At 37.6% G+C, this 17,744-nt stretch overlaps 1 protein-coding gene across 1 annotated transcript in view; it reads left to right on the top strand.

The window, feature by feature from the left end:
* The window catches only part of SCFD2 (sec1 family domain containing 2), a 190,830-nt gene that overhangs the window by 42,678 nt on the left and 130,408 nt on the right, over window positions 1–17,744 (top strand). Inside the window, exon 4 of the mRNA XM_040065280.2 lies at window positions 6,835–7,010. Within this exon, the coding sequence (XP_039921214.1) occupies window positions 6,835–7,010 (176 nt within the window). The remainder of the gene's footprint in view (window positions 1–6,834; window positions 7,011–17,744) is intronic.

Raw genomic sequence — 17,744 nt, 5'->3', positions numbered from 1 at the left:
AGGCTTATTAGGAGAGAAAGCTAAAACAGCATATGGCACTTCTATGAATATAATTGGTCTCTGTAGGAACATGGTTAAAACAAGGATTTAATGATATCGTACACATCTAATGACAGAAAATAAACTGCTTTGGGGATAACTTAACTCAATGCTACAGCTGATGGGACTGAAGCCAAGTCAGGTTAGATGTTCAAGCTCACATAGCAAGTGCTAGTTGAGTAGTAAATAAAGTCCAGCTTTATTTATTCTGGGTATATGCCTCTATTCCAGAATTTGCTAAACATTAGCATAGTTGTCACCATTGTCTGTAAGCCACTGCTTACACACCTTCAGATGTGAGATGTGGCAGGCTCTGCCTCCCTTAAGGTCTTGAGATGTAAGAAAACCTATGGCAGACAGGGAAGAGTGACTGACATGCAGTGCCTGTGTTCTGCAGATGTTAAGGTGGCAGGAGGAATGGGAGTCAGTAAGGGCCGGTCACAGCTCTTCCTTGGTGGCACAGTGCTGTGGGGACAGGCAGCAGGAGGCTGCCATTGCCTTGGGGCAATTTACTTTGTGATGTACTTCAGGGACTGCTCAGACTCCCAGAAGGGACCTATCCTGGCATTGCTCTAGTGGGGACTTGCTGTTTGTCCTCATATCTGTGACCATGGGGTTATCTGGGTACTGGTGTTTCTGCCACAAAAAAGGGAGAGTCCTACAAGTGACCATAAACCGCAGAACAGATGGGCTCACGTTTGCGGGAGATGAGCATGCGCTGTTAGCAGCAACCCTGAGACATCTGTTTTCAGTCTGCTGCGAGGTTTAAAGCTCTTCAAGTCCAGAGCCTGATTCTGGAGAAGCCAGCCAAACGGCATCTCATACTGGCCTACTTTGCTTCTCTCCAAAGAGCTATGGATTAGCTGATGTTCTTATTTTCTGTATTAACAGTTTATGGGATGGATGATTTTTGAAGTAAGCTAAACAAAAGTTGAAATTAAATTATTTTCCCGGTGCTTGTTGTTAAAGATTGTTATTGAAGCTTCGCAAGAAGTACAAAAGAATTTTGAGTTAATAACAACATCTGGAAATTAGACTAACAAGGAGATGTAAGGGGCATCTGTCCTACTAAATTGCTCTCACTCAGTTTGTCAAATATCCAGCTCCCTTAGCAGTTCAGTTGCCCAGTTGGCTTTGTGGAGTACAAGAGCTTTCTACATTCCTCGCAAGTATCCAGCATTTCTACTTGGAGAGATAGGTCTGTGTTGCTTAGACTGTGAACAAGGAAAACAATTTGTCTCGATTTCTTCAGCCCTCTACTGACTTGAAAAATCTTGTCTGTGAACATAAGCGTGCCAAGGTTGTTTCTTATTCGTGATTCTTTCAAGTGGAAAATGGACCTCAGCAAAAGGATTCCAGCCAGTGAAGCTCTGTGTTCTTGCATAAAACTGAACCAAGTTAAAATCTGTGTGTATTTGGTGGTTCCTGCAGTCTGGGAAGAGAATCCACTGATTTACTCAACTGGTCGCCAAATGTACTTTTCTCTTTACTTGTTTCCTTGTCCCTATGGAGGTAATTAACTAAGTGTTATATGAAAAAAAAAAAGGATGTTTGGAGCGGTGCATTGATCATTCTGACCTTTGCTATTTAGACACCTTGTTCATCCATAACTTTTTATTGGATGCATAAGCGCTTTTGGATTCTGTATTAAAAAAAAAAAAAAATGCTTCTATCAGTAAATCTGTCTTGAAAAATAATTATATTCTTGAAGCAATGCCTGCATTGCTCTACATAGACTGCAGCCTTAATTTCAAATGGAAAAAAAGTCATACTGGTAAATTGCATTTTAATATCTACAAATGTGGTTTGTCCAGTTGACTTTTTGTTTAACTGTTAAGGTGAAAGTCTTTCTGTTCCACTCAGTATACTCTTACTACTCAAACCCAGATTTTTGACAGACCTTTAATATCAGTTACTGGTAATTTCTGCCACAGTATGTCTGTCTTGAGTGATCTGCTTTGTCAGTTAAAGAAATACTTCCTCCCTTCAGACTAATTGTGCATGTCATCATTTGTACATGTATTACGAACTGTGTATATTTAGTATGGTAAAATGTTGAAAATGTTGATGTGCTGCTATTTTCATATTTAGTAACAAATTATTCAATTAGTTATTAAAAAAAAACAAACAAACAAAAAAAAAAAAAACCACAAAAAAACCCAAATGCCTTCTGTAATTGAAAAGTAGGCAAAATTGATCATCTGCAGTTCTTTTGGGATCTGCTCTAAATTCTTGAAAATTAGAGGGGGAATTCATCCAATATGTTTACAAATTAATTATCATAGGAATAAAGGATTTAAGGGGGCCACTTGTATTGAGTTAAGTCTTCTGAACATTTATGCAGCTGCTTATTAGACACTTACCAAACCTCACCTTAGAACAAGTTACATTTTTTTGCCTCCACTCTTGCCTCCACTACTGGAAGACTGATTGATCCAGTGATGTTTCTTAATATCTTTGGTAAATATATTCATGTATTATTTATCCCCATTGGTTGTTGTACCAGTATTGAACTTTCATGTAAATATTTTTTATGCTTTCAAAGAGACCTCATTTTTTTTCCAGGTGGTGCAGGGAGCCCATATAAGCCAGACATTTCAGTTTTGCTTGCCTAACTTTAGTTCTCCACCATCCTAATTGTTACAGTAACTTCTCTGTGCATGCATCACAGTTTTGAGTTAAACTTCCAGGAATGGGAGTGATTTTAGCTGCACATAATGTTCCTGTAGGAGAGGCTTTGTATTGAGGCATTTCTATGGCCCTGTTTTTACTATAGCTGTATCACTTGAAAGGAATTGTACCTGCTCTTTTACGATGAAGAAGCCTAGATATTATTTCCTTCTTCTGTCATTTTCAGGTTTTAATTCCACATTTACAGCTCTTACCCTAGCCTCAAAATGCATCATTTTTATACCGTTAAATTTCATCCCACTTATATTTGTCCAGTACTCATAGCAATCCAGCTCTGCTGGCTGCTCTTTCTCTTTATTAATGAAGTTCCACAGTCTTCTGACAGCACCTGTTTTGGCACCATTTTTTACCAAAATTTGTTCTATAAATATGTGCAAGCACACAGAAGAACATTCTTATTTTACCTTTCCTTTTTATGTCCTAATACTTCTCGATTGCACATTACCTGCCATCTGTTTTGGGGTGTTTCTTAGGTATCTTAACAATTCTCGTAATCCTGGTCTTTTCCCACTCAAATATGCTTATGGCACAATTAATGCTATGTTAAATCCATGTGCATTGTAATTAATTTGTTACTTGATTACATGCCAATTTGACATGATGTTCTTTGATAAATATACTTTACATTTTATCCCATTTTGAGGTGTGATGTAAGATATTTTTTTTTCTTTCTACATTTGTCCTGAAGCTTTTCACACTCTTGGTGTCACCTAAATAAGGTAGCTAATTTCACCATTTCTTTGACACAAACATTAGTTTTCTCTTTTCCTAGGCTAGCCTAGTCTCTGTTATGTCTTGCTCTTTATCTTCCATTTATCAGAGTACTAAAACACAGGGTTGCTTCATCACACTGATGTTCAGTGTTTCTTGGATGGGACAGGTCCCTCAGTAGTGAGATTGATCACTAGTCTGTTATATTTCTGTTACTTCTGTAATATCCACTCTCATTCCCTACATTATTATTTCATTCTGTTTCCCAAGATTATTTCTTTAGTGTCAAATATGTTAATTGCGCCAAACTAGCCATTCATTGTTTGTTTTTTTTTTCCCTGAATTAATTCCCACACATCATCAGTCTGTTTTTCTTCCCTGCTCCCTGTCCTCCTATATTCTGTTAATTTTGGGGTTTCACTGTGATACTTCCTAGTGACTACCTTCTGATTTTATCCTCTCTGTTTTACTTGTAAAGAGGCATGAGGCTTCAAAATGTGGGGGTGATTTGTGGTGGTGTTGTTGAGGTTTGTAGTTATTTTTTAGGTGTGTGTGGTTGGTTTTTGTTTTGTTTTAATAGTGGTTTCAGTAGATGTCACTTTTTCAAGTCCTGTATTCAGATTGAAATAGTTGACAGAGTTTGGGACAAATGTACCTGTTTCACACATTCTTCTTGGTAACTGTTAATGGCAAAGGTTATTTCTTAGACAATATGGAATTCCTGGCATTTGTGCAAAAAGGTTATCAGTGTTTTAAAATCCCTGAACAGTGGTCAAGATCAAGCTTTTCCTTTCCACATCCAGGAATTTTAAAATTATCAAGTGCTTTGTCAGCATAATGCATTTCTCACAAGTCAGGCTTTGATGCCCACACAGACTTCTGACTATGCATGGATCTAGAGTTTGGAGCAGTGTATGACTGTGATGGAGCAGGAAGAAGAGAGCAGGACAAGATGCTTACATTAAAGGCTTTTCACCCGTAGTTGCCATTCTGCCTGTAAAACTCAAAATATGCTTGAAGAGAACAAAATGACAGTTGAGGCATGATGTGATTGAAATAGTTGTCCTCTTGATTTCCTAGGATCTATCTGCCACATTGCAATGAAATTACTTGAAACAACAGAAGGACTTTAAAAATCCAAAGGGCTGGTAGGGTTGAAATTAGATTAACATTAGTCTGTTGTGCCGAAATCTCCCTCTGTGAGCAAGCAGCAGGAAAGATGATGAGGATTTAGGCCTCGGGAAAAGTAATTTAATTTCTGATTACCACCAATTACTTTCCCAAATTCCTTTCCTCAGCTACTGGAATAGTAGAAGACTGGAACTGTATTTATCAGCCAGCTATCCAGGGAGATTGCTGTGTAGAAGTTGGCTGGAACTCTCAAACCCTAGATCTGAGTGGTTCTATGGGTGTTGTAAATATCACAGATGAGATGCTGCACTCCTTAATGCCAGTATAAGTTTTGTTAATGACTTGCTAAGGTAAGGATTTTCTTATACTTGCATATGTGTTGGCCTTTGTTTTGGTGGTATTCTGAGAGTGGGAAAGAATTTGATTGTTTATCTAAAATGGTGCTGAATGGATCTCAAACTGATCCAGTGCTGCATCTGGATTCACTTTCACAAGGAACAGCGTGGAACAAAACTCTTTTTTAATTGAAATCAGAAGTCTTGAGAGCCCTCCTATTTTTCTAATTCGTGTGAGGGGAGGGCTGGCAACTGCATGTTTTCTCAATTGAAGCAAGTTATCAGATTTTGAATATGCTACAATATATCAGGACTGCTCTAGGTAATAATGCAGTCATTATCAAAGGTATGCTGCAAGGCATCGTGGACTGACATTTTCAAATCACCGTGTAAATCTGCCTGACACAGCTTTAAAAGAAATAAAACAAGACTGAAAGCTCCAGTGTTTAGTCTAAAAACACACATGGCCATGGTTGCTGTTTTAGCCTATGTGGGCTAACCGTGGAAGCCTTTTGTCAGCCCTCTGGCCTACTGAGTGGTGTCAGCTTGATTTGTGTGTTAATTTGCTGACTTTTCAGTTTGATGCTTTCCATTAAAATTCGCATGAAGAGCCCCTGTGTTTTGGCTGTATTTATCAGCTTTCCCAAATCTAAATGCTCTTCCAAAGGCTGCCCTTGATATCACTGAAGCTAAGAGGAAGAGCTTTCAACATTTGATCGCTGTTGGAATAATTTATTTGCCATTTATTTGATACTGAAAGGATGAATGCAGATGGGGAGCCTTGTTAAGTGATGATATAACCAAACACGGGGAAGAAACACAGTGGCAGTTTTACGAGATTTTTCCTTTATGGAAAAATTCTGACTGAAATGATCAGTGTTGTAAGCTATGAACCACTTAGCATCAGGACACCCTCATGTGTTCCTGGCACTGAAGATTGTTCTATTTAAGTTAAAGGATCCTCCTCACTCTATTTCATAAATCCCTGCTTTTTAGGTCTGGTTTGCTTGAGGAAGATGACTTGTTATTGGCAGAGGCTCCCAGGAACCAGCCCTGGACTGGGTCACAATCCAGGCTTGCAGCTAGGATGGTGTTTTGACACCATTTTTGCCTGTCTGTTGATGGCCTGTGTAATTGCCTGTGATGATTTTCTTGGGAGAGATGAGCTGCCTTCCTTCCTGAAAGAGATCCCTTCCAAAATATAAATTGCTTGAGCAGTTCAGCTGGCACTTTAATGTTGGATGGAACAACACCTAATCCTATAGTGTTCATCTGGCCCAAACGGTGCCCCTCATGCTCTTCTAATAAGACCTACAGGACCATGTGTGGGCACTGGGGTGTTTATTTTCAAATAGCTGGTGAAATCATGCTGTGGTTACTGCGTGCCAGAAACTGAAGAGTCACACCTTGGAACTGTCCCTTCCAGGAACAGCTCCAGAAATCAGTTCCTTGCGTCACTAACACTATATCTGTTTCTTGAGTCAAGACTAATCAAAAAATGTGCCCTCAGGAAGTGGTGAGAAGATTTGAGTTTGCTGTAAGGAATTTGCTCAAAAATTCCCATTGGACTTCTGGTAAAAACAGAAAACAGAAAGATTGATTAGAAGTAGTCATCAAATATTAAATCCCTAGCTGAAATGAATGTCTCTCTTTGTCTGAAATCAAAAGTATTACCCTTTATGTCACCATCTGCTGTACTTTGTTCAAAACCTGCCATATTACATCCCTCAAGGCACAATTCATGGATCATGTCTTTGTCCTGACTTGTCACTGCAGCTGAAACTCCCAGGGATTGTAGGAAAGCCAAGATCAGGCCCATATTGGAGAGGCCTCTAAAGTTCTCTATAACCTTTTCAATATAATTTAAAAAAAAATTTGTTTTCCATTTGTCACCACTGAATGCTGTGTCCTGTTTTCTTTTCTACAGGCAGAGTAACCCCAGAACAGCTCAGCTCATACATTCAGCTTTTCAGAAACAATCTCAAAGCTTTGGAGAACCACTGTGGTCTTCTACAGCTTGTGCTGGCCACGGTCCAGACTTTAAAACACCCCCAGACTTCCAAATGGGACAACTTCCTAGCCTTTGAGAGATTACTTCTGCAGGTACACATTATGTTTAATGTTTTGATTTCCCATTGCATTCTGTAGCTTGTATTTCTTCATGAAGAAGTGTGTTGGGATATCTTGCTAAAGAGTTGTTCTCATTACCAAATCGGTAAAAGGAATGGCAACCTACATATTTATTCTTTTATAGCTGTGTCTAAGAAATTTTATAAACAAAAAGGTGGACATTAAAGGTGAAGCATATAAGTAATCTGAATTGAGTGACAGTTTTGCATTTATATGAAGTTTCAAGAAGATATAACTTCTGGCATTACCTAGGATTGCTGTTATTGTAATAATAATAATAATAATAATAATTATTATTATTATTATTATTATTATTATTATATGCTTTCTGAGGTAACGTGCTGAATCAAATGCAGAGAGGAGTTTGTTACTATGTAAGTGTAAAACTTGTGTAATTTGCTGAAGAGTTGGAAATTCATGCACCAAGAGAGTGAGGTTTCTCTTGTTCACAACTGTCATCTACCCTCTGTTTTTCCCACCACCACGTTTTTTATGGCATCCTGTTTGTGACCACAGTATTATTTATATACAATTTTCTATCACATTTGGATTTCTCTCAAGAAATTAAGAGTTAGTGGTATATTGAACTCTATCCTACTAACCTTTGGAGATGTACCAAACCAAGGAGGAGCTTTTTCTAAGAACCTAGTAAAGCTAATTTCTGCTGAAGTTCACAGAAAGCTCAAAACTTTTCTTCCTGTACTGTCTCTTCTGCCATTTTATTGTTTTAACCATCTTCTGAAACCCCCTAGCAAGAGGCATATCTTGATGAGCAAACTCCTAGTGAAGTTAGAGTCGGCATTAAATGAGTGAAAACCAGATACCTCTGTAAAAATCAGGTGTCTAGAACAACCAACCAATTTGATTCTCCCCGTGATCTCTGTCAACAGGGTACAGTCCCTGGTCCTTCAAGAGTATGACCATATTTCATTTCTTCATAGTCAATGATTTTCTGCAAGGTTTGGAGAGTAAAAAACTGCAAAACCTAGACAATAGCAAGGTCATGTCTAAACTGATTTTCAAAACTAATGTCTCATGGTAAGACTGAAATATTTTTGAGTATCATAGGCAACTTTGCTTATTAAAAAAACCCCAAAACCCAAAAAACAACCAGCAACCACACCTCAGGTAAAAGAACTCATTCCAGCCATTCTTTAGGTTTTTTGTAGATGATGGGACTGACAGCCCATAGTCTCCTTCTCTCTCCCACAGTGAGTCATGTTACATAGCTCTTCTCAGAGGCTGGCTAAGTTCCATCTTTAAACCAGTTGTGCTTTAGAATTAAAATAAATCTGCAAGCTCAGCATTGTTTTCACAACATCAGACAGCTGCCTATATAAAAGCCATGCAGTAAATCAGCAGGGAGTGGGAAAACAGAGGTAAGGAAAACCCAAACTATATATTTCATAAAAAAATAAATGTTTAATAAGCACTCTCATAATCGTAGATGGCTTTGGATTATACCCTCTGCCTTCCACCCACCATATTAAGGTAAACTGTGTTAGCCAAAGCAAACTTTCTAGGCTAACATTTGTAACTGTTCCTTAAGCACATATTTATTTTCAGTAGTTCAAACAACAGTTATTTTGAATTACATAGACTCTATTTTGAAGACAAAATCTGACCTGCATTATCTGCATCTGAGCACATGGCCTGTCTTTGAGCCATTGGCAAGGGTTTGTAGGGAGAGCAAAGTGTTGAAACTCAGAAGACATTAGAGATCTTTACTTAAAAAAAATCAATCAGGACATGGCTTTGTGAGTTGTTGGTACATAGCACACTGCACTAAATTTGATGCTGTGATATTTTATTTCAGCAGTACTACTGAGAAATTCTTTAGCATATTTGTTATGTTTCATATAGTTTAAAATAATAAAGAATCCTCAATAAAAACTACTTGTTTCAACATGAAAGTGGTATTGTTTATTGGAACAACATGGAAGACAACTGTTTGTAAAAGATCTGCTGGGACTAATATTGCTAGACTCTGACAATGTAGGAATTCTGGATTTTCTGCTGATGGATGCATGTCAGACTCCAGCTGATGCTAAAGGAGATAACCCAGTAAAAACAGTTGATATTAGAATCTCAGATTTCCCAAAAAAATAAATCTGCAGTGTTGGAATTTCTGTCATTAGTGGATCTCTCTGATGGCTCTCATGATTCTCTGCTTCGTCTATTTCATGCTTTTCAGAAAAAAACCACATTGTTGATAAGAAACCTTTAGTCTAACTATTACACTGAACAACCTTTTCTGTTTTTCTTTTTCTCTGCTCCTTGATTTACCCTTTTCAATTGCAAGTACTCAGTTCAAAAAATGGCCTGCTAGAGGTCAAAACAGCTCAATTCTGCTATTTTGTAGAACAAAAATCTCTACATTTTTCAGACCTATGTTTGCTCATTAAATTTTTTACATCTGCTTCAAGGAGGTTTGGTTTTGACTGAAGGTCTGATTAAAGTGCAGTTGCATACTTAGCACAGTGTTGTTCTCTCCTTAACTGGTGTGAATGAATAGTTTGAGAGTGAAATTAGATTTCAATGGAATCATGGTGTTGACCTCAAGGGAAAGAGGATCATGATCTAAAAATAATGCATCAAAATAATTAATTTTGTCAATCACATTTTTTCTCTCTGTTCTAGTGCTCTACCTCTGCACATGATAGAGCTTTTACTACTGAGGAGTGTTAAATGCTGTGTGAAGTGAAACAGTTTGGTCTGTTTACCAAGGAGATATCCTACCCCATTGTGTTTTTCTTCTCTTGAGATCCTCTTTCTATTTTTTCTCATTCTGACCATCCATAATACTGATAGATGGGAAAGGGAGCACAGACTAAATGCTGCACCACACAGCCGAACTCCCCACTACTCCTCCTGTGACTGATTTAATATTTAGGGAGGTAATAAAGTAAGAAAGAGTGTTGCCACTCTGTACTTTTTAACTATATTTCCTCTTCCTCTAAAATTTGTGTCTTTATTGCAGGTTTATTAAGCAGTATGGGCCCATGAGATACAAAAGCACAAAAGGAGCTCTCTCCAGAGTAAACAAAGTGTGACACTGTGAGAGAAAAAAACCTTTTGCTGTTTTTAATATATACTACTCATATATTTACTGAGCAGGGATTTATGCCTCCAAATTCAGTTTAAAAGTACCTAGCAGATAGTGTGAATGACACCATAACATGCCCCAAGGGAAAGTATTGTTCCTCTCTGAATGGCACTACTCTAAAATTGCCGAGGTTGCATGCTACCTCAGAATTGGCTGAATCCTGGCATAATTTATTCTCAAGATTTAAGAGTAGAGTACTTGTCATACTGAGCAGAAGTCTATTTTATTAACACCTCCACCACTTAAATTCCAAGATTAGAGGGTTTTTTTCGGTGACCCTTCCCAAAAAAGGAAGCTGTCTTTCTTTAGGATGAGGGCATTCTCTTCTTTTCTAGGATGTTTGAGATAAACTTCCTTCTGAAACTGCAAATGTACCAGCATTGTTGTCTTAGAATAGTTGGATTGACAAAAATAAGGATATCTGAAAGATTATTAAATTCATTGTTATTATAGTGTTGGAGAAGGAAATCTTGCTTCTTGAGAGTTTTTGTGCCACAAAGTTTTTGCACCTGCTATCCAGCATTTCACAATTTCCCTGGAAATTAGACAGCTTCAACATTGACCTGAAAACCATGATGCTACTACCATTGCATCTCAGAACTGACAGTTTTTTGGGTTTTGATGCTTATTAATGTCACATAATCTCAAGAGTAATTTGAATTAAATTCATAATAAATAATACTACAAAAACCCCCAAACCCAACAAATTCACAAAATCAATCCATAACCAAATATAGGTAACACATTCACTGTTTCATCCTATAGATCAGTGAATATAATTACCTTTATGATGCTTATCTGACTAAAAATCCTTTCAGCTAACATAAAAAAGGAGAGCACTCTAATATTTTAGCAAAAACAACTGCAATTTTTAGTCACTCCTGGTAGTAATATAAGTAGGTCAGATACTCTGGTGGTGGAAGCTGTATACATACACTCAGCTGGCAAGTTCTTGTCAATATAGTATTTTCATGTTTAGAATTCCAAGTACTAATTGGTACTAATTTGGTGCTGTAAAATGTGTCAGAATACAGATTTTATTGTTGTCCTTGGTGTCTTGAGAAACAGAAAGTATAAACATGTTTTTAAAGAAACAGATACTTAATGCCAGATGTCATTCCAATGTTTTTATTTTCCTTTTGGCAGAAAGTGGTTATGAGTTTAATCAATGACATCATTCTTTCTCTTATGAATATTAATGTTCAAACTCACAAAAAGAAATGGGAAAATTGCAATGCTACTGAGTATTTTATATTGTAGTTAATGTTTCAGTAGCAAGATCTAATAGCTAGGGTGTTTGTAACCATGCTGTCCTGTGCTGTGATTCTTTACTATTTTTACAAATGTAAGGTTAATGACTCATTACTTAATCAAGGGTGACATTATTATTTATTTGCACATAATAGGTTAGGCGTTCCTCATATAAGCATGCCTGCACAGAATCCTTTGCCAATAAATTTGGAAACTCTTAAGACAGCTTACAAATTTTCCCTGCCTTGAACTCAATTTCGTTTTCAGATCGTTCAACTTCTCTACAGGAGACAGTAGTTACTAGGTAACAATAAATGTTACCTAGTAACTCTAAACTGGTGTAAACCAAGAGCTTAAACTTGGACTTCGGTCTGCTGAAGTGAGCAGTTTAGTAGACATAAGTGAGAAAATAGAAAAGTTTTGGAGTACTCCCTCTTGCTCTGCAAGAATAATTCATAGGTCATCTGTTGAGAGACCTTCACTTCTACATAGATGAGATTAAGATCAGTGACATTCCTTGTTGTTATCATTTATATTGCTTATTCTATGTGTAATTTGTAATTACATAGCTCAGCTCAGTGCAATAAATTATCTTTTTGGTGGCCTACAAGGTTGATCAGTTAATGTCTTCAGAAGAGATACCGCAAGAGAATTTGGAAAGAAGACCCATAGTGTTAGCTGCTCACAATTAGAGATTTTACATTTTAAAAAAATAAATCTTGAAATTAGGTCAGTCACTTTTCATCATAAAACTACATATGGAATGAATTGTCTTGGTGGGAGTCTTGCATGATACCATGATGATTGCAAAGGTCATCCTCTGGAGTCTGGTATTTTTTGGATGAGATTGCAGTTTCGACACTGATACACATTCTGTCTCACACAACTGAACAATCAAATACAATTTGTTGATGAAGTGAAAATAGTCAATTTTCACTTTCAACTTTCAATAGAAATGTATCAATTGCTTAAACTTCCAAATTATTTACTGTTAGTTCTTATTTAGCCATCCGTTTGTTAGACTTGCTTCAATCGTCTTCATTACATGTAAACCCATTTGGATTCTTCCCTTACACATGCAATATTTTTAACTTCTTAAGTATTTTTTTCTACATAAAATTTATGGTAAATTTCATGGCCTTTCATAAAAACTGGGATATAGAAGTCCTGAAGTATCTTGACACCTGTCTCACATGATCTCAGTTCATTCATTTCTTTTGCTTGCTCGGTGCCTCTTATGCTCATGCTGCCTTGTTTTTAACAGGAATTCAGATGTGTTTCTGTGTTTTTTAAACATTTCTATAAAGCAAAGCCCTAAACTGCTGGAGGCATCTTAGTACTACAGTAATACAGATAAAACTGTGAACTAAGATTGAAGAAGTGATGAGCTCTTTCAAATGTGTTTGGTTTTGTGTCACCGTCTGTGACACTCCATAGAGAAGGAGCTTGTTGGTTACAATTCGTATTTCATGGGCTTAGGGAGTTCAGTTATTGGCCGTTTCCCAGGTTTGACATGCCAGGATTAAGGTATTCCAAGTAGTTTTGCTCAGAAAGAAAGATGTATATGTGTGTATATATACACACGTATAAATTATTTTATTCTATATGTACATATAGGATTCTTCTAGTTAAAATAATTTCCTGTAAGTAGAATGCTCTTGCTCAGACTACTTTGAAAGTAGAAAATAAAACACAGGTAAGGATTGTTTGTTAATTTAACATTAAATAAATGCTTTGAGAGTGAACAGAAGCTGTCTTTATTGACAGTTTATTAATCTGTTGAAAGAAAACTGTTAGAAGTTTTTCTAACTCTGGCTGACAAGAGGTTAAAATATTTTAAGTGTGGTTGCCATATCACATGGGAATTAAGAATATCTTTCAGTATTCCTGTCAAAGAAATGTGTTTACATTTGGTCTGAAAATGGCCAAGTATTGCCATTATGGCTCTCATTTAGAACACAATGATCTCCCTCCCTCACCCTGTGAAAGGGCTAATATTTTGTATCTAGATATAGGTCACCTAGAGCCTCTAAAATGAGCACAAAATGAAGAAATGGCTTTCTTAAGTGAACAAATGTGTAAAACTTTTAAAGCCTTGTGGGAATAGGCTAAACATATTAAGTCAATTGGAACTGTTAAATTAACATTCTATGTACAAAACCATAAAACTTCTTGTAAAGTGGAAGAATCCCTGTGGGATGTGGGGTTTCTTTAGGAGACCAGACGACCCCCAATGGCAAAAGGAAAGAGTCTGCTCTCTCTCACTGGGTGGGATATAACAGCTTTATTCTCGAGTCCTGCCTGCCTGCCTGGAGCTCTTTCCTAGTGGCTCACCAGTGCCCGAGAGCTGAGGCCCTGCCCGTGCTGGGGCTTTTTCCCCAGGGACAGGGCCCAGAGGCAGGGACAAACCACTGCCAATCAGGGATAAAGTGGGAGTGGAACAGAGTTGGGTTACAGCTGAGCAAGGACAGACCACGTGATACAGATTACAAATCCGATGAAACACAATATAAACCCAATTAATGCATTACAACAAATCCCAGTGTATGAGTGATTGTAAAAGGAGCCAGCTTTTCAGGGGGGGAAAGCAGAAAACCACTATCAAGCCCTCTACACAAACACACTCTTTCTTTTAGAAAGATGTTTAAACAATTAATACCGCTTCCTTGCCACGTTTCTTTAGGTACATGTTGTGATTACATGGCAGTTGCTAACTGGTTAACCCATGCTGCAGAAGGGCAGCATTATTCCCAGTGTCGTATGAACACTCGCTGCCAGTGAAACTCGGAGTCCTTCACCAATCCTGGGAATCCCTGTGCGGAGCTGTGGCTCTGCCTGCCACTTGCCATGCTTTCTCCTCTGTGACTTTGCTCCTTAAAATGTAGCATTAACTCCTTACTTTCTGTAAGAGTTAATATTAACTGTGCCAAGAGGCAGGTGCTTACAGACCCTACTATATGTAGTGAGGAGACACAGTATTAACAATATTGAATAAGTCAACATCTATTCTTACACTGATAATTGTGTTTCAAGAGGCAAAGCTTCTATTGCATGTAAGTCCTTGCTTTGCTGTACACGGTGCTCCAGTGATAAGAGTTGCCTGCTACCTGATTTCCTTTAGATGCGGGATCTGGTTTCCAGTGTCTGCTTCTTAAGGAGATTGGTACCACCCTCACAAAAAAAAAAAAAAAAAAAAAAAAAAATCAAAAATCTTGCTTCTTTCTGGTTTTACTTGCACAGGACAGGCTGAGTCATGCATGAAATCTGTTTTAAAAAGCACTTTTCCTACATGGCAATTGTCTCTAATAGTCTGGACAAATGTTGTGGCTTAATAACCCGCAGAAAACGCCATGCATTATTTTGGATCCAACAAAGTGAAGGAGTCAAGAACTCTTGGCAGCAGTATCTTTGACTTGTAAGGGACTTGTAAGCAGTGCCTTTTTAGATGTGGCTTCTGTGGTCACAGGTAGCAGTGTAAGACTGCAGATTCCTTTTGTTAATCTTTTTGTCTCTTAACTACAGAAATCCCATTAGCGATGCCCATTCATCAGCCTGCTGATGGACAAGTTAATTGTCAAGGGTTTACTAAGTACTGAATCAAGTGTGTTTTTGTGGTGATAAGTCTCTGCTAATAAGCTTATTAATTTGATGTCAATTGAGTGTTACTGGCAGGCATAAGTCATATATGAATGGAGATGGGGAAGTAGAGAGCTCCATTTGTACTCTAGCATTTTATTTTGTATCAATTTTATTCATTATGGTACTTGTTTGGTGTAATTTTTTTAATGCTTTCAGTCAGAATGGTTCACTCAGCTTGTCATAGGCTAGGTTAGAAAAGCAAGGGGTTTATTTTGAGATGATATGCAGAATTTCTTAGCTAATAATCACAATTGGATATTGCCCCCTTTTTAGAGCCAGACTGTGTTTACCTTTGGATTTTTTCTGCTTTCACTAGCTATACTGTAGTCTTTAAGGAAATTAGCATTGCCTTGTTTTTACAGCCCATGTGTCCTCCCTCTCAACAGATACTGTTGTAATAATAATGAAGTCAACACCACAGAGCACAGTGTAAAGTGGGAGCTTTATTCATAGGAACTGCTTATCATTGTGTTTCTTAGCTCAGAGATAGTAATCACCTATCAAATCTCTTATCTGGAAACTTGTTTGATAGTGCCAGCACTGTCTATGTGGGTTTGAGTGTGATTATATTACTCTGTCAGTTTGGTTTTCCTTCCTTTGGAGGATATACTGGATTATTTCCTACAGACTGGCAAGGAGAAAGCAGAGAAATAACACAGTTGAAAACTAGTGAAAACTTTACTGTGGGCAATATCCAAAATTAATAGTGGGGCTGCCACATTGCATTTTCTTTGTCTCCCCACCTTAATGTGTTATATTAACTTTCAACAGGCCCCCCACGCCTCCTTGGATCAGATATTTCTAAGCACATGGAGCATGCATAGACATCGAGGTACACTTACTTTTAATAGGAAAACAAGTATAATCTTAAGTTTGATTTTGCTTATTTGATGGAAAACAGGGTGGTGTTAATTTTCTGAGCTTTCAGGCCAGCTGAGATCAGGGTGGTCTAGGATTTAGCTTATTTTTCTGACATAAGATTTTGTCTTTTATGTGGTGAAATAGAGCTGGCAGTGTGTTGAAGAACTTGCAAAACTCTATTATTTTCAATGAAAACCCCACCCTCAAAGGAAGCTACAGAAAAAGACACTTGTACACAACAAGCTGATTGTGGTTCAGTCCAGCTATGGAGCCATGGTAGATTTTTGTTCATTATAAATTATTACATAATTGTTTGTAGATGTATAGACTTGCTTGCTATTGTTTGCTCATTTCCAGCAAAGAAGGCAGGCTCAGCTCTCCTTCTCTAGGCTAGAAAAGCAAGTCATGTTTGAAAGCGACATGCTGATTTGGTCAGCAAAATACTAGTGGCATTTTACCTCTGCAGTAGGTAATGAAGAATAATTTTTAAAATCAAATCTGGCTTGCCAGAATGCTGCCTGTATAGTCCTTAATGCTAGGCATCATTTTGGAGTTGACCAGTTAGCTCTACTTGAAACAGAGTTGTTGCTCTAACTCTTCCCTCTTAGAGAGTTGTAGAGTATTAGAATTTAATCAAAGAGATTACTACTACATCTGCTGTCTCACAGGTACGTGTAAGAAACAAATTACTTAACCTACTAGGTGTTTCCCACATGTTCCTGAGTTTTCTTGGGAAATGAAGAGAGACTTTCCTCAAGGGGTTGTCTTTCTTTAGATTTTCTCCAGTTCACATCCCTTCAGCTGAATTACCTTACATTGCCATGAAGTTTCTCTAGGGACACTCTCAGTTTAAAAAGATCCTTCTTCAGAAGCCTCCCTATTTCACCCCATGGTTCTATATTTGAGCCAGAAGAACATTAAAGAAAACATACCATAGACCTGACAAAAGTGGATTTATGCTCAAAGCAGCCTGCTGACTGTGGTGCTCCTGGTGCAGAGCAGTGTGAGAGCTGATACAAGACACGCTGCTGTAACAAATCTGTTTGATTCTCGTTTGTATCCCACCTTCCCCAAAAAGCAAAAGGAAGTATTTGCTCCATACCTAGAAATTACCTGCATTTCCTTATTCTGAAGCTTCCATAGCATTGTAGTCTTTGTGTTTATTCTTTTGTGTATTTAATAAGAATGCTTTGTTAAATATAAATGTGATTGGCATAGGAGCAAAAATTAAACTTCTCTCTGGCTGTCCCCCCTGCACTACCTCATCCCAGAATGTTTGCCTTTGTGTGCCTTTGAAACAAATAGCATATAGTTCTGTGAATGTTCCTGTAATTTAAAGTAGTCATGTTGCCTGCAGAAATGAAGGGTGCTGTGCACACGTAAAACTTGTATGGTATTTTCTAATGAAAAACAACAGCCCATTTGTGCAGCTGGGTCTAATAAGGCATGAATATATTTCACTGCTGTTAGCGTTCTCGCACTGTTTTTTGAAGTACAGAAATGCTGTACATTCACGTTAGCCGATTCAGTATAGAAATCTAACTTGGACTGACTATTGATGGGAAGTATTTCATAATTTTGTAGCAGGTTAAAACATATGGTTGTAGTTACAATAAATAAATTACTTAGTCCATAAACCATTGCCATTCAGCACAACTGTCAGGTTGATGTAAGTTTATTCTTCAGGAAAATAAAATGTAGATAACAGATAAGTAATAAATGATAATCTGAGTCTCTGGGGAAGGGAAAAGTTTCAAATTCTTTTTAACAAGGGCATTTGTGAAAGAAGAGGAAAAGGTAATGTGCCAGAGATGAGAAACTCTCCAAACATGACTTCATTTCAACCATCA

The sequence above is a fragment of the Hirundo rustica genome, chromosome 5 (assembly GCF_015227805.2).
Source record: "Hirundo rustica isolate bHirRus1 chromosome 5, bHirRus1.pri.v3, whole genome shotgun sequence".
Taxonomy (NCBI): domain Eukaryota; kingdom Metazoa; phylum Chordata; class Aves; order Passeriformes; family Hirundinidae; genus Hirundo; species Hirundo rustica.
The sequence above is the reverse complement of the archived record's forward strand: the minus strand, read 5'-3'. Positions and strand labels throughout refer to the sequence as shown.